This window comes from Cyanistes caeruleus, chromosome 8 (assembly GCF_971803275.1).
Source record: "Cyanistes caeruleus chromosome 8, bCyaCae1.hap1.1, whole genome shotgun sequence".
NCBI lineage: Eukaryota > Metazoa > Chordata > Aves > Passeriformes > Paridae > Cyanistes > Cyanistes caeruleus.
The window spans coordinates 6,643,572-6,663,247 of NC_141708.1; the positions used below are offsets into that span (position 1 = coordinate 6,643,572).

Sequence of the window (19,676 nt, forward strand, 5' to 3'; positions counted from 1 at the left end):
TCTTCTTCACCTGTACTCCTGTCACCACGACTGTGTTTTTAACGTGGGGGTTTGGGGGTTTGTTGGGGTTATTTTTCTCTACAGAAAGTTAATAAAGGAGTGTGGATTTAGCTTCATTCCAGGCAGCACCTTGACTACTCATTTATGTCCAAATTCTTGCTCTTTTTCTTTTCTCTTATTTGACACCTTGATGGCAAACAGCATAATCTTTCTTGCAGATTTATTTTTTCCTCTGAAATGATAGGAGAAGTTGGAAATTTGTTTGCTTTTGCCCCAAGCTGCTTTCTCTGCTGTTTCCTCTATGAAACATTTACATAGAGCTGGTACCCCACCGGGAATAAATGTATGGTAGGGCAGCATGTGGGAGCTTTCTGTGTCAGGGTAGTACATTTTATGTCACAGTCTCAATGTAATTTTACCCTCTTACTAAGGGTATGGCCTGCCTCACTCTCTCCCTGGCAAAATTACTCCTTGCACAGGGATCTCCTGGCACCTTCTCCATGTTCAGTGTAAGCCCCTGTGCTCGTCCCTCCAGCACAGCCCCATCTGTGCAGCTGATACAGCAGTGACACTGAGGACTCCAGCTGGGGGGGACACAGCCGTGTTCCGGGTGTTGTTTAATTCCATCTGCTTACTCATGCAGTCACTTAGCTGGCACCACTGGGAGATGCAGCCACAGCAGGATGATCTGCAGGGGTGAGGTGCAGAAGCTGCTTAACCAGGCTCTGCCACCAAAATGATGTCACGGTGCTGCAGTGCAAGCATCTGTCGTCATGTGAAGCCTCTTATGGCGTGTGTGGATGCCAGCCAGCCTGGCCTACTGCTTTTGGTGGTGGTCAGAGGCTTAGACACAAACCATGTCCCCTCCTGGCCTGCTTGCCCCCACGAGCTGCCCTCTGCTCAGATGACGTGCAGTTCCCTCCCCTAGACTAGACTGAATGCAGTCCAGTAATTGCCTGAGGAACAATAAATCATACATGAGACAAAGCATTCATTTACACCACTTTATTTCTGTAACAATGAGAGAAACTGAAATGGACCATTGTTAAAGATCACTATTTCCTGCTCTGTAATAAAAGTCTCATCTTCCCTGATGCTTGTTTATTTTATAAATGTCTCTGCTTTGGCTTTCATATTTAGCTGCCAGCAGGACACCATTATTCCCTGACAGCATTCTGTTCCTTCTCCACTGTCATTACTGCTGGAGTGATGTTATATTGCTGTGCTTGGCCTAGATGGTGGTGCTTTCTTATCCTGCATTTCCCATTGCTTTTCCCATCCAGGCTTCCAATGAGGCACAGAGCAGAGGTGGCAAAACTTAAAAAGCAATGTTTTTGTGGAGTATTAGCAATTCTGGTTTTTGCTTTAAAACACCTCAACAACAAAACCCCCACTGACTGCTGCTGTTTATTATTATGTTTCCAAGACCAATTGAGAAGGACTGAGTTGAAGTGGATGGGTTGCAGTCCTGAGACCCTAAGGACCAAGTGGGTCTCTGCAGTCCCACTTGTGGAAACCACACCACCGTGGCAGAGCCCCACAGCCTGCAATGGACTGTGAGGAAGTGAAAAAAGGCAAAGACCCTGGGACACAAGTGCTCTTTCCACATTTTTTTCTCAAGTGGAGGGTCGTGTGCAGGGGTAAGACCTCAGCCCTGGTGCCTGTGCACCTTCCAAGGGGATGGGCAGGGCTGACCTGTCCAGATCCACGTACTTGAGAAGAGCAGAGTGCCTGTGTAGGGTGGCAAGATGAGCAGTGCCAAGCTTGAAGCAAAGCTTTGCAGAGTAAGTGGGAGCATTTTCACTGATTTCAAGGGCTTTGTATTACGCTCTTGAACATCTACAAATGAAAGATACTGTACTCAAGACAACCTGTTTTTTAGGGCCATGTTGCCGTGCTGCCTATCTGCTCTGTTTTCTCAGAGCATCACCAGCAAAACAGCAAAACCAACAGCAAAGTCCCAGTATGTACCACACTGCTTCTCCTTTCAAGAGCTGAAATCTAATAATCCCCCTAACTCTCCTGCCCTTCAGTCATGCACACTGCATTCCCTTTAATATTGCAATGTCTCACTTCTCCTTCTTCTTTTCTTTTTTAAACAAAATTCCCAAGTGGAGGTATCAAGGTTTTCCTACAGCTCTATTTCACTTAAAAAATAATTGGATCGTTATTTTCTGTAAGGACCAAACTTCAACAGTAAGTAATTTCTAGAGATGTCAAGTGGCTCAGCATAAAAGTTAATCTTGATCTATTGGTTTGTTAGGTGTGTTTACATCCAACCAGTTAGCTCTCCTTAAACAAGAGTGATTTAAAGCCCTTTCTGGAGAGCATGAAAATGATTCCCCCAGCACTTAGATCCTCAGGGCCATAATCCAACAAAAGCAGGCTTATCTTTAAGCATATGAGTAGCCCTGTCAAAGTCAATGGGGCTCCAGATGTGTTTAAAGATAAACACATACTTAAGTGCCTTGCTGCATTGGAACTCTCGACTGTTTTATTTCCATTTCGTTTCAATAGTAGACCTTAAATTTTGTATACAGAGGCAGAGGATTCTTGCTGGATGATACATTAGAATACTATTTTCAAAGAGGTTGAATGGGGAAATCCCAACACCACAGAAATAATTTTTAATTATTCACATGGTTTATTTCAACTGTTATGAGTTGATATTGTTTGATTTGTTTTATTTGGGGCTTCTGGACAGAAGCACTGCAAACATGGAACTGAGCCACAAAGCTCTGCAAGGCTCCACTCCTGTGCCACATGTTCAGTATCCCACTTCAGGAAAGTTGCTTCACCTGCTCAAGCTTATCTCACCTCTGCAAAAATGAAGACTATCAACATTTCCTTTATCTCACTTCAGTTGCCTAGTAAATGCTTGGACAAGGATTTGAAAATAGAAAATGCTGAAAGCTGCTTCTATTGAAAAAATAAAACTGGAAAAAAATATTGATTGCAAACCTGCTTGGGAAAAAAAATGTTTCTTTGAGTTTTCCACGTGCTCTAGCGATCACATTGATCAAACAGCAATTTTATGCAACTGTTTCTTAACATTTCAGAGAAATGAGCTCTGCTATTCTAGATGACTGAGCTCCAGATGAAAGTGCAGCAACAAAATCATCCCAGTGAATTAAACTGAGGAAGCTGAGCTTTATTGCCCAGTGCATTGTAAGGGATGATCACCTATATGGCCCTTTCTGTGAAATGCATTCGGGTTGGATGGCTTTGTCTGGACACTCCATCTGCTTAAAGGACTCCTTTGGCAGGGTCTGTGCTGCCTGCTTTGCCTGGCCCTGCTGCAGGCAGGGTTTCAAAGCCAGCTGAAAAGCTCCAGCACAGCAGAAGTGGCAGCACCCAGCCGTGCAGAGCAGCCGGGCTGTGCCTGGGAGGCAGCAGGGTGGAAGGCAGTGGGGAGGTGCATCGCATGCCGTGTCTCCAGATTCTCCTGAGATCCCTCCTGGAGGAAGAGACAGCCTTTGGGCTCATCTATATTTCAACTGCTTCAGTGGCTGCAGCTTATGCAGAGTCATGGCTGGTGGTCAGACACAGCAGTGTTGCTCTGGTTTATCCTGCAGCTCCCACCACCCCTGAGCCCAGGATGGGCAGGGTGCTGGGCTGGGCTGCTCCCAGGAGGGCCAGGGCTGCATGGAAATGTCCTGCTGCACAAGCTGTGGGTGTGGAAAGGGCTGCAAGGCAAGCAGCCTTTTATTCCTGTCAGATTGTGAGCAACCGGATAGATCCCATTTAAAAAGAAGGGGATGGGAGGGAGGTACTCAAAGAGTAGGAACATAATGAAATGAAAAGAAATCCAGATGTGGTGTTCATTTGCCTGAAAGGACTCTGCCTGGGCCTTCCCACGCAGTGCAACAATTGCCACTCCATCTGCTAAGGAAGCAGCTATTCACACGGAGCAGCCTTCCCACGACACAGCGCAGGGCTGCCCGTGACATCCAGGTTTGCAGCATAACTCAGCAGCCACCTGCCAGAGTGCCACTATCAACAAACCTGGGCCACTGGGTGATGTCCTGCTTCCCAGCAGAAAAGACTTTACAGGAGCAAAAATGACGATGTGGTCCCATGTGCCACGCAGCATCTCCCCAGCACATCTCATGTCTTGAGGTGGCAGAGGCATGGAGTGGTAAGATAACAGAGAGAAAACTGATAGTGTGTAAATGTCCACTGACCTCTGCTGCTTAATTCAAGGCTAGGCCATGTTTGGCAGGAGAAGGACTGAGTGGTTACTCTAGGCTGAGGTTCTACAACATCTTTTTATTTTTTCACAGATGACATTTAGCTTCTCTCAGTAACTCAGCTTTGCATTTCCCCTTTGCCATGTCTATTCTGCCAGGAAACTTGCTGGCTGCTTTATTGCCATCAATGTCCAGCTCTTCTGCTATTCCTTTCACATCTGTACAGTCATTTGTCCTTTTCCTTCTGAATCAGAGCACCACTCCAAACAACCCTGTGAAGTACAGTCTATTATCCCTTTTCTCTACAAAGCAGTTTTGATTTTTCGTATGTAATGCACTGTATAAAAATAAAAAACCTTGTCCTGTCTTAATAGCCTAATTCTTAAACAGTTATGGCCTCATTCTCCTCCAAAGTACATAATTCCCATTGACAGCAGTGGGAACACTGCCAACACAATGGTGAATTAGTTCCCATGAAAAAAAGATGCAGAGACCAAAAGATCCAATTCTGCTCTTCATTAGGATGAAATGAAGGTAGAGCAGACAAAAAAGATAAAACCAAGACACAAAATTGCATGAAACAGCTTCATATCAACCAGGCAGTAGGTTGCTAACAGAGAAGTCATTGGAACTGACCCTAATGTGGCAGGAGTGTGAGTTAAGAGCAGTTTAATAACATCAGTAGCACCTCATCCCTGTGGAAAAGCTTGGAATCTGTCCTCAGAGCTGTGCCTTCTCCTGAACTGGGAAAGGTTGGTACAGCTGGACCCTTCCTTCCCTGCCTCCTCTTACCTAGCACATGGGGATCTGAGATTTTAAAATCTTCCCAGATGTTTGTCCTTTGCAGCCAGCCATGCCATGGATGTTGTCTGTGCCATATTAAAGGGCAGAGAGTGGGTGGCATCATTTCTACACCTGAGAGCTCGGCATGGGGGGCTTGGCAGTAATTCAGCTTCCCTGCTGGTTAACACCTCTGTTTTCTGAATATTTTTTCTTTCCTCGGTGGATGGTCTTTTAGTTAGTTGGAGCACTTCCCTGAGGATCTCACTCCATCTCTCTAGCACCACTGGGAAAGCATAGCATTCTCTGTGGGGTTTTTTTTTTTTTTTTTCCCTCTATACAATAAAATAAAACAAAAATAATAATTTCTTCCATCTATAAAAATAAAAGAAATCATATTTCTTCTCTTATCTAATTAGTCAGTTTCAGGCTGTTAAAAACTTAAAGAATATTCAGTTTTTTTGCATGGCATCTAATCCATCAAGAGCACAAACTGATACAGGGATTCCTGAGGTTTTTAATATAACTTCATTTTTTTTTGTGCTATTCAATGGTAGAAACATCCTAGCAACTAAAACAGACAATCAATATACTAGTAATACCCAAGTCTTTAGAAACATATTATTATTTGAGATTTATATCTCTCTGTTATTTAACTGAATAAGCAAAACTATAACTGCACCTCAACTCCTTTATATTCATAAATAGGAGAGTATGGGATTTTGGTAAAAAGTGCCATACAATGAAACTGCTTTGTGCCCACTACTGCTCCTTTCATACAAAAACAAGTCTTGGAATTCAAACAGCAAGATCTGGACCCTGGGATGCCTTAAAATCATAGAATTGTTTAAGACCTTTAAGATCCTCAACTGTCAACCCAGCACCAGCACAATGTTCATTGTTAAGTGCCACACCCACATTTTTGTGAACATTTCCGGAGATGGTGGAATCATCTTAATTTACCTAGATTATTTTCTTCTAGGAACTGGAAAACATAATAAATCATCCTTCTTGTGCACCCAGAGGGGGAATGCAACTTCTGCCAGAGATGCCCAAGGAGTTTGGTTTCCAAGTTTTGCATATCCCTTTGGCAAAGGAATCTGTGGGAGTGCACCAGTGCAAAAGATCTCTTCTCCTTGTCCTTAGCTGTGCTTTGCAGAAACTTAAAGCATGCCAAACTTCGACAAGCTTGGCTTTACAGAACCTCACTTCTGCCCTCCACATTTAGAATTGATGTTAACTCCCAAATGTTCAACTTCTTCCTACCCAATGCCACCAGCCCTTCAGATACCTTACAGAGTATCCTGCTCCTGGTACTGTAAGTAAGAACAAACTAAACCCCAAGCAGATGCACTTGTGCAGCACTGCCCAGTGTGAGCAGTGCCCAGCCCTGGGTGTAAGATTCAACCAGGCTGATCACTGTTTCCAACCTTGAGTAATGAGTTAATCCTAACAATGTCCAACTCACTTTAGAATCAGCCCAAGGTATTTGCCTCGTAACCTCCTGCAACAGCAGCTCCCACAGGTGATGAGACTTGTCTGGACACTTCTTTTTCGTTCTAAATTTGCTGGTTTTAAATTTAACCTGATGCTTATTCTCATGTAACAAAATAAAGAGTCCAGTGTTCAGTGCTTGAGACTTCCACAATCAGCTCCATTTTCATCTTCTTCTCATCAAAATAATTCCAGCCTTTGCCATATCTTGTGTATTAATCTTAGCATCTCTGCAACTGTTCTTTATTTTAATTTCTTGAACATTTTTTTGACTCTACTATGTACTTCAAGAGAGATGAGGATAATAAGAATAAACACAGATTTAATGCATAATTGTGGCATAATCCTGCTATATGGCATAAACCAGCTATCCTGATGGGGTTTTTCTTGCCTTCTGCTCTATCCTTAAACAATAAAACCAAAAAGTCTCTTTTTCAGGTGTTTTTTTTTTTTTTTTTTTAAGCTGCTGCTACAGATTGAGGTAAATGAGACACTGATGACTTCTGGTGCATGTTCTTTTCCCTCAGAGATTGCAGGAAATTCATGGCTTTTCAGATTATTCGAGCTATACAGTTAATCACTGATGATTTACATTACTTTTCATTTAGCCACACTCAGAGCTGTCTGCCATCGTGCTGCTCACCCTCCCAGCGTGTTTAAATCCATCAGGTAAACTATTCACCACAGAGTGAACTCATCCCAAGATGACCCACAAACCAAAGTGCACTGAATTTTTGCCTATCTTTTCCTTCATTTTCCATGACAAAACGTTAGGACTGTTACTGACTCCTTATTTTCAGGGGTCCCTCTGATATACTGATATATTTTGGGCAACAAAATTCTCTCAGCGTTTAAGCTACATATTCAGTCCAAAATTTCCTGTGAATGTGACTGTGTTTCCCTTTATGTTATGGGTGAACCTTCAAAACCCATAGTTCAATAATTTCCTGTTTAGGCTCTTATTTGTTAGATGTAACCAAAAGATCCAGGTAGACAAACCTTTCCAGAAGAAATTTGATTTTGTTTCTGGGTTGTACTTGTGGTTGCTGTTGACATTTTCCATTTCTATATGGGGAATAAAGTAATCACATGATAATAAAGTAAAAACAGCAATTAAAAAAATCAAACTTAAACCATTTCAGGAAGATTTTAACCAAGTCTGCTGGATGCCTTCTGGGTGAGCCTTAGGATGATGTCAGAGTTTATCTCACCCCAGAGTGAAGGGACAGCTTCCAATCTCTCACACCATTCCAACGTGATTGTCCTCTGCAGCTTTTCCCCTTTGTGTTCAATGTGATCTGATTTAAGCTTTCAAAATCAAAGAACAAAATGGTTTTAACCCAATTTTTCTTTTTTTTAAATTTTATTTTTATTTTTTATGCAGAGGTCTTCAGTGTTTAAACTCCAAGTATTGGAAAGAGTACAGCTCACATTCTCTACTCTGGACACATCACCTTTGCAAACATCTCTTGTTTAAACCTTCAAGCTTGCTTTTATTGGCTCTGTGAGAAAACATGATTGTCAGAGTTTTAGCACCAATAGTAAAGGCTCATGGTCTAACAGCTTTTGAGGTGGTAAATACTCATGAGTGCTCAAGGCAAGCTGGTAAAGCTCACTCCCCTCTCAGGAGAGGGTGAAATGAAGGCAGAGGGAGTTGGAGTGCTCAGGTACTGGTGATTACAGAGGGAGTCAGTGACATGGGTGAGGCTGAAACCAAAGGCTCTCAATCTGCTGTCAGAGAATAAACAGTATTTCCTCTTAAATCACAGTTTTCCCTCATGGAAAGAATCCTGTCTCAGCCCTGTTCAGATGGCTTGCATATGCCATGGGCACGATACAGGCAATAAAGCTTTGTAATAAGCCACAGTCCAGATTGATAACTGTAAGGAGCATCTCATAATGACCACAACATGATTAGTCATGATACATGTGTGATAGCCATGCTCATTATTACTGGCCTCCAGAACAGCACTGCTGAGTCCTGCCAATGTGCTCAGTTTAGTATCTGGAAGAGACAATACTGCAATTACAGCCAAAGTATGCAGGAAAATTTCGAAGCAGCTAGTTTGGGATTCTGCACCAGGCTGGCAAGCAGGAGCACAGCAAGGCATGGGAAGGTAGCAGTTGCAAGGGATAACTTAGATTAGCTGGATCTGATGCTTTACTTTAACTAGATCTCTGGGTGTGGCCATTTATTATAAACAGTTTTCTTGCAGAATGGGAGGAATACGTGGGGCACTGGCATGAAGAGCACAACACCTGCACGGGAGCTGATGAAGCCTATTTGGGAACAGCTACATTCCAATTTCATACCAATATTTTACGTTGTTGCCCACTTAAAAGGCAGAGAGGAAATTTCTTTTTCTTGCTGTTGTATCCATTAGATTTCTTGTGAGCCTGTGACGTTTAATTTCACATGAAATACACCATGTACATCTTTTATATCATGACCCAGGGGCCCACCTGCCACTGAAATACACAAATGTACCTGAGCATCAGTCCTTGGAAAGTCTGGGAAAGTGGAATTAGAGCTGTTTCTAGCCATGCCGACTACCACAAACATGACAAGCTTACCTTCCACTTCACACAGTGAGCTGAACTGAGTCAAAGACTTAAATCCTTTCTTTCAAAGGTAAAAGTGTAAAGTTTCCAGATAGAAACACATTTCTGTTCTTCAAGGATACTGCTCCCCTGTGTGGGAGAAGTCCATTTTCCAGGCTCTCTTGCAGGAGATGAAGACAATTCCCACTGGAGCAAATCACTATCTGCAGCAGAAGGCTTAGCACATGCCTTCTAAATGTCCCCTAAATACACAGCAGCATTTACATTTTGAAATTTCCAGAGCTCATCTTCTGTTGTAAGGAAATTTCCTCACCAGCAGCAAGTAATTGCAAAAGCACAAGAGTTTTAATTATCCTGTGCACTTTGTTTTGAGAAGGTGCTTGGTGCTCCTGCTGGTCAACACATCACTGAGGCTTGTGGGAAAGAAGAACCTTCTGGTGAACCTTCATCTTGATGATCTTCTTCCCCTGCACTGACACAGTGTCACTCCCACTGGACAGGAACGCCCTGTCTAAGAGAAATGTAACATTGGTGCACATAATGAGGCTTTTCTTGGCTCTTTGTAGTGATTCCTTGACATTGCCACGTGTATCATTATGAGTAACCACCATACTCTCTGTTAATTGGAAATAATCAGGAAGTTACTCAGCCCCAAGGAGCCAGTTCACATCCCCTGTGCTAAACAAGCATCCAAAGAAGTCCTAGCAGCTCCTTGCCAAAGGCATCTGTAAATTCAAAAGCAAATAATCTGAACCAAAATAATCAGGAAATAAATGGAATAAAAATCTGCTTAGGTCTATTAAACCCTATAAATCTGAAGATCTCTGGACCATGCTTTTTGGCTTGAAACTTTTTCTTTCATCAACAAAGAAGAGTATAAGAACTAGTAGCTATAATGTACATCTCCCCTGTACATGAAATAGAGATAAAAATAATAAAAATAGTGGCAGTCAATGAGAAACTGATTTTTCAGTCTTCTACAAGCTAATGCAGACTAATAAAATTGTATTTGAAAAGCAGCAAGGTCTACACAGCAAAGCCCAGCCAGGTAGTACCTGTGTAGTGTGCTAAGGCATTTTAAGCATTACTTGAAGAGAAAATAAGTAACCTTTAATCTGCTTATCCAGTGACACATGAGTGTGGATGTGAGAGTGCTGAAGCTACAGACATCCCTGAAGCTATGGGAGTAAGAGAGGGACATATTATGTTCTGAAAGAACATAACAGTCAAGAATTATTTAAGCATATTGTGGGGAAAAAAATAATGAGAATAGGTGAAAGGAAATTTAGTGATTGCTGGACTAAATAAAAGTTTGTTTTTGTAAATGGTAAAGTTCTGATTTTCCCAGTGCTCTTCTGGATGTTGCTATTTGTTGCAGATGAGCGGGCCTCAATTAAAGTAACTGAGCTGTGTTTGGACAGGCTTGTCTGCTCACTACAAGTTTCCTGCAGGATTAGACTCATTATTTGAATTTGCAGATCTTCAACAGTGCTATGTTCATAATGTGTGAAAGTAAATTTAACTGATTCAATTGGGAAAATCCTCTTTATACCACTAAATTCTGTGGACAAAAAGATCCTTGAAATGTATTTATCATAATATGGCAAGAATAGAACAAAATTCCCCTGGTCTTTAGTGAGCTTTGGATGAGGGACTTGTCAAAAAAAAAAGAGCAAAAAAAAAAAAGCCAGATTATCACACAAACATAATATTTAATCTCCAGATATTCTGCTTCAAACAGTGTAATTGAGTTCAATAGCTCCATGTTTATTATTATGGCCTATGCATAGAGATTAGCATAAAGAAAACTATGGGGGGAAATGTCATACATACACCCACACACCTATGCAAATAGAATTGCCTCTGCATTTCACAGTAAACCTTTTATGGGAATCACTGTGCTTATTCTGTCTAAAATAAAATCTGTTAGGTAAAAATGTTTGTAGCAGAACCTTGTTTTGTTTAGCATTAAACAGACACGTCCAGCTGGGACTGTTGATGGTGCCTTGCCTGTGCTCACACACACATGTGTATGTTTATCTATATCACACAACAAAGCTGGCCTGCTAAGCCCAGACTATATTCAGCTACATGAAAAATTTCCCTAATCAGCACCCACTTGTTGCTTCTCTGTTTGAAAGCCCAAATCTCTCTGAGATGTACTGTTTCCTGAGCATCCTGTCACCCAACAAGCCTTTGAGCAGCCCTACAAATCCTTGGAGGAAATGTTCCATCCTCTCTCTGTAGCTGCATGAAGCCTTGCACAGTGGGGCTGTGGTTTGTCTGGGGCCCCTGGCTATGAGTGCTGTACAAGTAGGATAGGAACTAACAACAACAGAGCACCACAGATCACTGAGATGCATTGGCTGCAAGGAAAAATGAAACCTGGTCCACAATGAGGATGTTCCATGGTTGGTTGTGTGCATAAACACAGTTGAAATGAGAGGCTTTGATGAAGATCTTACGTACACTTCACCAATCTCAATCTGACTTTTCAGACAATGGCAATATAAATAAATGATGCTATGATTTGTGGAAAAATGACAAAGATTTGAGATTTCCACTAAAGACAACTCAGTGAAATGTACCTGTGAACTGCCATGTTATCATTCTTTTTTTCCTTTTCTTCCTTTCTCCTTTCCCCTTTCCTTTCCTTTCCTTTCCTTTCCTTTCCTTTCCTTTCCTTTCCTTTCCTTTCCTTTCCTTTCCTTTCCTTTCCTTTCCTTTCCTTTCCTTTCCTTTCCTTTCCTTTCCTTTCCTTTCCTTTCCTTTCCTTTCCTTTCCTTTCCTTTCCTTTCCTTTCCTTTCCTTTCCTTTCCTTTCCTTTCCTTTCCTTTCCTTTCCTACCACCCCCCTCCGCCCCCGTTCTTTTTTAGCCTGCCATGAATTCCCTGTGCACGGTGATAAGGCCCCAGCACTGGATCCTTCCCTCGGTTACACAACCTTGGACAAGGATTGGGTCCCATGGGATGAGGATGGATGGTTGTTCCATCAGCAGAGGCAGGATGAGGCCCATGGAGCTGAGCAACCCTGGCGAGGGTGCCGGATTCTGCGTCTGCCCTCTGCTCTCATCTGCAGCCAGAGCCAGGGCTGGCCCTGCCGGCTTCAGGTGGGTGCAATTCCCAGGCAGTGGCCCAGGCAGGCAGAGGACGAGGCAGGGAACAGCCAGCCTGGTGGATACAGCGCCATTTGTGTGAAAAATTCTCAGGGAAAATTCTTTCTCTCCCTCTCAGGCCCCTAAACTCTTTGTGAATGGGGCCAGTGCAACATGTGGCCTTTCACCTCGCCCAAGAACCACTGCCAGACAGCCACACTCAGAGAATTGTTTGTTAATAGTCCAATTAGATAATTGCCATCTTTCACTCCTTTTGCTCTACATTTCCCATAAAGGAATGAATAAGGAGAGAAGCATGAAGAGGGCTTCTGCCCTGCAAGGTGACAAGAAGGACTGGAGCATGCTCTTTGCACAAGGCCATTTGCTTGAATTGAATCATTGTAGCCTAATCAATGGTCTTATTGGATTACTGGCTGTTGCGGTTCTCAAAGATATTGTAGCAGAGACAATGAAATAGCTAGAGTAAAACTTTTTTCTCCTTTAGTGGATCACGCAGTTGAGATTTTTCACGGGCTATCTCTCTCTCTCTCTCTCTCTCTCTCTCTGTCCCTCCTTCCCTCCCTCTCTCTCCCTCTCTCCCTCTTTCTCCCCCTCTCTCTTTCTCCCCCCTCCTGGATCCACTGCACACAAAGCTGGCTTTTTTTTTTTTTTTTTTTTTTTTTCAATGAGCAGGCTCTGCGAATAGGTTCAGTGTTTGCGAAGGTGCAGAATTAGCAGACACACATGCACGCACACATACACACACACACAGAGGGAGAAGCACAAAAAGCAAGTATCGGGACTGAAATAAGGAGAGGTAGGAGTTTAAGATGGCTGTCTGTGGGGAGATGTGTTAACGAGGATTTCTGCTGGCCAAGATAACCTGCTTCCTTGGAGAGATCTGCTTGAAGGAAGAACTTTTCATGTGTATGCGTGCTGGGGATCTGTTTGTTTGTTTAGAATTCAGGGGGCTTTTTTTTTTTTTCTTTTTCTTCACCCCCCCTGCAACTGCATTTTTTCAGCCCTTCCTAGCAGCTTTATTCAGATTTATTTGGCGTGCTTTGGAGAAAGCCACTATATAATCGGGAGGTCAAAGGCAGACTGAAGAAAGTTAATAATGGCTGCTAATGGTGCTAACAATTCAGGGTGAATCTTGTCAAAAGTTTTGGTTTTTTTCCCCTCTCCCCCACCCTTTTTTTCCTCTCTCCTTTTTTTTTTTTTTTTTTTTTTTTTTTTCTGGAAGTCTCAGTCTTTTGATTGTGTGTTTCCTGAAAGCAAGACCAATCATTTCAGTTTATTCACTGGCTAAACTCTACTTGATTGGGGACAAGCACACAAACCATCCATTACGATCTGATATATTATCCAAACAATTTAGTGTATTCATGAGGTAACCTAAATGTGGAGGCTGCAAAATTACCCGTAATCAATTGAAACAGCGAGTGCGCGTCCCTCTGTGTGTCTAACAACTACATGTCTCTGTAATAAGGCAGACATTAAATCATTTTAGAGTTGTACTGTTGAGTACCTGATCACTGGGCGCTCTGGGAAGCTGGACAGTCACATTAGGACGCTGGGACTGAGGAAGCCGCTGCTTTTCCAGTGGGATAAAACCCGATCTTCCTTACTCAAGGTGCTTTACAGTTCCCCACCGATCTCACCCTAAGTCGTGCAATATCCAGCATAGACTTCGTCTTCTTCTTCTTCTTCTACTCTTCTATAATTTTTTTGTTATCGTTGTTGGCGCTTTTTTTTTTTTTTTTTTTTTGGTTTTGTTTTGTTTTTATTGCACTACATGTTTGGGAAACAAGACAAAATGGACGTTAGATGCAGTTCAGAGACTGAAGCTAACCGGGTCTCGAAGAACGGACATAAAGAGGGCAAGGAAAGCAAAGGGTCTGAAGGAAATATTTCTACTTCTTTTTTGAAGGATCAGCAAGGGACTTTTTCTGCCTCTGCAGCTACGGAAGGTTGTAATAAAAGTAAATCTAGTTCGGCTGATCCGGACTATTGCAGGAGGATCCTAGTTAGAGGTATGAGTTTGAGGTGTTTGGCGAGGGTGGGGGAAGGTGAGCTGTGCTCACGCCCGGGAGATGGGTTTATTTTGTCGCTTTGCCTCGGGTCTGGCCCCGGTTTGGAAGCCCTTCCTAGGGCTCCGGGGGAGAGACCCCTCTGCCCGGCCGGGCTTTGCGCTGGAGCCCGCTCCCGCCGCCTTTATCCCGGGGAATTTCCTCCGGCGTCTCGGCCGAAAGTTAAGCCTCGGCGGTTCCTCCCCGGCGCTGCGGAACGGACCGGCCCCGTTTATTGTTGTTTTGGTTTTTTTTCTCTTTCCTGCTTTGCAGCTTTCCCGGGGTGCCGGTGGCCGCGGGGAGCCCCGCGGGGCCGGGCGCTCCTTCCCCCGCGGGCCGGGCGCGCTCCCTCCGCGCCCGCGCATCCCTCCCGCGGCCAGGCGGCCCTCTCGGAGGACACATGTTCCCTCCGTCCCCTCTCTCTCCGTGCCCCCGGCAGCCCAGAGGAAAAGGGGCTGTTTTAAAACAACCACCAGCCTGAAAAGAAATGGAGGAATGACGAAGGGTTTTTTTAATTATTACTTTTTAATTGTCTTACGTTTAATTTCCCTCAATCTTCGTCTCTTCTCCAGGCTAAAATAGCTATATCATCTTATTCGTACACCCTCAAAAAAAAAAAAAAATTACCTGAAGAAATTTCAGTTTTATTAAGGTGCTTTTTTGGGGGGAGGAGGGAGAGAAGAGAATCGGAACAAAATATATGGGAAGCAGGCCCTGGAAGCCAGAATTAATCTTTGCTCCACTGGTTGACCCAGAGAAGGGTCAGATTAAAATGATGTGATTGTCTCTGATTTAAAACGTACCAAGGAGGTAAAATTACGGCAAGCAAAGTTGGGAAGGCTTTAAGGTAACCTGAATCTGGCTCTAGCTTGACAGTCGTGTTAATGAGATTTGTCCCGCTTTCCTTCAGTCGGGGCTACCAGAAAAGTGAGGTTTCTGCGGGCTGGTTGGTGCCTTGCTTTCCATCCCTCCCCCCCTCCTTTTTTTTTTTTTTTTTCCCCTCCTGCTTCTCCTCGTTGCCAAAACCCCAAAGCGGCAGCGGCAGCGGTGCAGGGTGGGCTGGAGGTGTCCCCACGTTCACAGTGGCAGGCAGCCAGGTCGGGGCAGTGCTGCCTCTGCCAGGAAAGCATTTTTCCTTTTTTTTTTTTTTTTTTTTCCTTTTTTTTTTTTTTTTTTTTGTAAGCATAAGAAACTTGTCATTAAAAAGAAAAATTATAAGGGTTTATATTTTGGGGGGCGACGGGCTGTGTATGGTGGCTACCATCAAGCCCTAACCCGGAGCTCAAGGGGAACAAAGAGTAGCCCTGCACTTCAGGCACAAAGCCTGGCCTGGAGGATCTCTCTCCCCAGCTTACTAAAGGGGCCGTGGGTGATGCCGCAGTGTCGTACTGTGAGTGCAATATATTCAAAGTAATTTTTAAATGGGCTGAGGGGATTAATTATAGAGCCCGGGGCCCCCATCGCCCCCTCCTTCCTTCTCTGTTGTGGGTTTTTTTTCCTTCCTTGGGTGTAGTGGCCAGGTGCAGTGCCACAGTCGCGGGGACCCTGCTCCATCCCGACTCGTGTCTCGGTCCTGAAGGCGCTGGGGACGGCTCTTTCCTTTGCAAAAATTAGGAAGTATAAAAAGAGGGGAAAAAAAACAGAGGAGGGTTGCCCGGGTATGAAGCTGACTGCGCCTCTCTTTGCCAGATGCCAAAGGTTCAATCCGAGAGATTATTCTGCCTAAGGGGCTTGATCTGGACCGTCCCAAGCGGACCCGCACCTCCTTCACGGCCGAGCAGCTCTACCGCCTGGAGATGGAGTTTCAGCGCTGCCAGTACGTCGTGGGGCGGGAGCGCACCGAGCTCGCCCGCCAGCTCAATCTCTCCGAGACTCAGGTAGCGCCTGAAGGCAAGGGAGCCCCGGCTGCCCTGCCCTGCCCTGCCCTGCCCTGCCCTGCCCTGCCCTGCCCTGTCCTCCGCGGGACTCCCCGGCCCGGCCATCTCCGCGCCCCGCGGGCCCCAAGGCCGGGGCCCTGCGCGGGGCGAGGCAGCCCCCGAGGTGGCCACGCGTGTCCGGTCGGGGGGACCCGCCGGCGGGATGGAGCTGAGGGGCTCGTGGCTGAGGCGTCCGGCAAGGGAACTCCTAATTGTGTGTGTCCCCAACAGTGTGTGTCCCCAACAGTGTGTGTCCCCAGCTGTGTCCGTCTAGGGCAGGGGAGCTGCTGGCCAAGAGGGTCCCTCGTGTCCCCGCACGCAGCCCCAGTGGGTTCTGCCCGTGGGCGAGGTGGCCCGGCCCGAGGGCATCGGAGGGAGCTTGGCCACGAAGCCAAACTCCCGGGAGAGGCTCGCCCAGCTCCGGCCCGGGGGGATCCGCTCCGAGGCCCGCTGTGCCCGGCTGCGGGGAGCCGGCCGCGGAGACTCGCTGCCGTGAGGGGAGGCCGAGCCGCTCCCAGCCCGCAGCGAGCGGGACACAGGCGCTCAAACCCTCAGGGACAGCGAGCACCTTCCCCCGGGGCTGCCGGGTTACAGACGTGCGGCCTGAGCTGTCCTGACTATGAGAGATCCGGAGATGGGGCTGAGCTTTGGGCCTTGAGTCCTTGAATCGGCCCTCCACCCTCCAAGGCAGAAAGGCCCGGGTCGACAGGCCTGAAACTCGCCTAAAACTGCGTCAGAGCGCAGGCAAACATCCAAAAAGTCGCAACTTCTTATAGCCGGTTTCATATTTCCACAAAACAGCATAGAACAGTAAATTCCCGACACGTTAATTAGCTTTTTTCTTTCCTTGCCGGATAGGAATGACAAGCTCAACAGTTCGTAGGTTACAGAACCTGCCATGGGTGGGTTTTGATTTGGTTTGGTTTTGGTTTTGGTTGTTGTTTTTTGAGTGACTCCCAGTATTCCTTTTTAAAGGTGAATATTATTTAAAATTATTTAGGGGTGTAGAGAGAGTGTCCAGTTTGGAATAGGGGGAAAGAAGCTCATGGCTGCTGTTACCCCCAGGAAGGGCAGTGGGAGCGGGCAGCGGCTGCTGGGAACGGCTTAGAATAAAGCGGCGGGGAAAGGGCTGGCTCCGTCTCCCAGAGAATCCCCGGCCTGTAGTAAACTAGGACGAAGCGAGAGGTTCTGGTTAAAGATGCAGAACGAAAGGCCCCGGGGTCACCCCGAACCCGGGAACAGACGGAGGGTGTGGGGGTTGCGTCGCTTTGTTGCGTTTTGGAAGCGCTGTCCGTTCCCAAGTGGCTGTGGGCCCTCCCCCGCGGCCTCCCCCGCCCCGCGGAGCCGCGCCGGGGTCCCGGGGCACCTGCCGGGGGGCGCCGCTCCTCCCGCCCCGCTGACCCTGCCTCTCTCCCCGGCCCGCAGGTCAAGGTCTGGTTCCAGAACCGGCGCACCAAGCAGAAGAAGGACCAGGGCAAGGACTCCGAGCTGCGGTCGGTGGTGTCCGAGACCGCCGCCACCTGCAGCGTCCTGCGGCTGCTGGAGCAAGGCCGGCTGCTCTCCCCGCCGGGGCTGCCCGGGCTGCTGCCGCCCTGTGCCACGGGCGCGCTGGGCTCGGCGCTGCGCGGGCCCGGCCTGGCGGCCGCGGGCAGCGGCAGCGCGGCGGCGGCTCCGGGCGGCGGCGGCTCCCCGCACCCCCCGGCCGCCAGCGGCGCCGCCGGGCCCCCCCCGCCCGCGGCTCTGCACGGGGCGGCGGCCGCGGGCCACGGGCTGTTCGGGCTGCCGGTGCCCGCGCTGCTGGGCTCGGTGGCCGGCCGCCTCTCCTCCGCGCCCCTGGCCGTGGCCGGCTCGCTGGCGGGCAACTTGCAGGAACTGTCGGCCCGCTACCTGAGCTCGTCCGCCTTCGAGCCCTACTCCCGGACCAACAATAAAGAGAGCGCTGAGAAAAAAGCACTGGACTGACTCTAAGTACCTTCCCCCTATTTATATTTATAGTCTCTATTTGTGGCGGTATTTATGGGACGGGCGGCGCGGCAGCCGCCCCCCGCTCCCCGCCGCCCCCGAGCCCCGCGGCGCGGCTCCCTCCGCGGGCCGGGGCGGAGCGGGGCCGGGCGGAGCGGGGCCGGGCGGAGCGGGGCCCGGAGCCCGCGGGGCCCGGAGCCCGCGGGGCGAGGCAGGCGGCGGCCGGGGCCGGGGCGAGGGGCTGCGGGCGCCTCCCGGGGCGCTCCCCCTGGCCCGCGGTCCGTCTGTCCGGGCGGGAGCGGCGATCGCGCTGTTCGCTCCTTTGGGAAGGGACGCAGAGGGTCAGCGGTCGGGCTCCCTTCGATCGGCTTTAGCCAACGCCGAGCGAGGGAGCGGCGTTTCGGAGAGAGGAGGATGGAGCTGCCAGGTGATGCCCGTTTTGGGGTGGTTTTTTTTGTGTCTCCCAGACTCAGCGATTTGTAAGCACAAAGGTTTTGGGGCCCCACCTGTTGCCCCCGTTTACCCCCACACTCGCTGCACTACAGCCCCCGGTTTCCTTAACACCGAGCCCTTAATACCAGTCAGGAAATCCTCCAGCAACTTTTCTTTTTCACGGTAAATCTCGAATGTGGGAAGGGCCGAAATGTACAGTCACGAATGGGGGAGACAGAAACCAGTGGCTGCAGAAATTTTGAATAAAATTGTCTCTTCCTTCGAGTTAACACAGCGTCCCACCCTTTTATCCCCCCATTTTTCCTTTTTTTTTTTTTTTCCCCATTTGAATTCTAACGGGCCAGTCCCGCGGAATTTATCTGCAAAAACCAATCTGCAGATAAATCATGGAACTCGCGAATCTTATTTGTATCTAGATCTGTCGCGACGGTAATTTTAATTTTTATTGCTCTATTTGATTTTTCCAAATAATTGCAATGTTCCTCTAAACACAAAAAAAGCCCTGTAGCCTTCCTTCCTCCTAAAATAACCCTCTCGCATATCGCTCACCCTTCATTTAAAACGAACGTAAAATATAAAAAGCGTATCTTTAATTGTTATTTTTGTACTTTAAAATACATATATGTAACGAACCTTTTTTTTTTTCATAATTCTTACTGCTATTTTCTCCACAAACATATGTATTTCACCTTCTAGTACTCTGGATCGAATATTTTCTGTTCAATTTCGGTACTTGAATTTGCCACAAAAGGGATGCTGTACTTAGGTAGTTCTTTGGGGGAAAAAATTATTTACTTTGGTTTTAAGTTTCTTTTCTTTCTTTGAACTTTAACACATGGCGTTTACAAACTGTATAAATATGTGCCACCAAACTGTAACCAAAAAAGAAAAAAAAAAAATACAAAAAGTGGAATGGTTGCTGTAGAATATAGAATTAACTATAGACCAGAACTGGACAGAAGGAGCTGGATGGAAAGAAAATAGTAATTTTATTGTAAATTATTTACGTCTGAAGTTTCTAGGCAACTAGTCGAAAAAATAATGAATGAATCGAGCGCTGAGCCCTTGCTACTAACTTTTGTTCTGAATGTTTTGGATATTTGGATGTTTTGTATTTATGTGGTGAGAGTGAAATATATTATATCTATATGATGAT

The 19,676-nt window shown here is 46.5% G+C and overlaps 1 protein-coding gene across 2 annotated transcripts; it reads left to right on the forward strand.

The window, feature by feature from the left end:
- The first annotated feature begins 13,875 nt into the window (after positions 1-13,875).
- On the forward strand, positions 13,876-18,209 carry VAX1 (ventral anterior homeobox 1). 2 transcript variants are annotated; one of them, XM_086900051.1, is made up of 3 exons: positions 13,876-14,153; positions 15,879-16,066; positions 17,531-18,209. In XM_086900051.1, exons 1-3 carry the CDS (start codon positions 13,916-13,918, stop codon positions 18,065-18,067), a joined length of 963 nt encoding a protein of 320 aa, XP_086756177.1. In that variant the 5' UTR covers positions 13,876-13,915; the 3' UTR covers positions 18,068-18,209. The 2 variants fall into 2 exon arrangements, 1 of the variants encoding a protein (XP_086756177.1); XR_015289954.1 differs by lacking the exons at positions 13,876-14,153; positions 15,879-16,066 and adding an exon at positions 16,330-17,290 and having other exon boundaries at positions 17,531-17,606.
- The last annotated feature ends 1,467 nt before the right edge of the window (positions 18,210-19,676 follow it).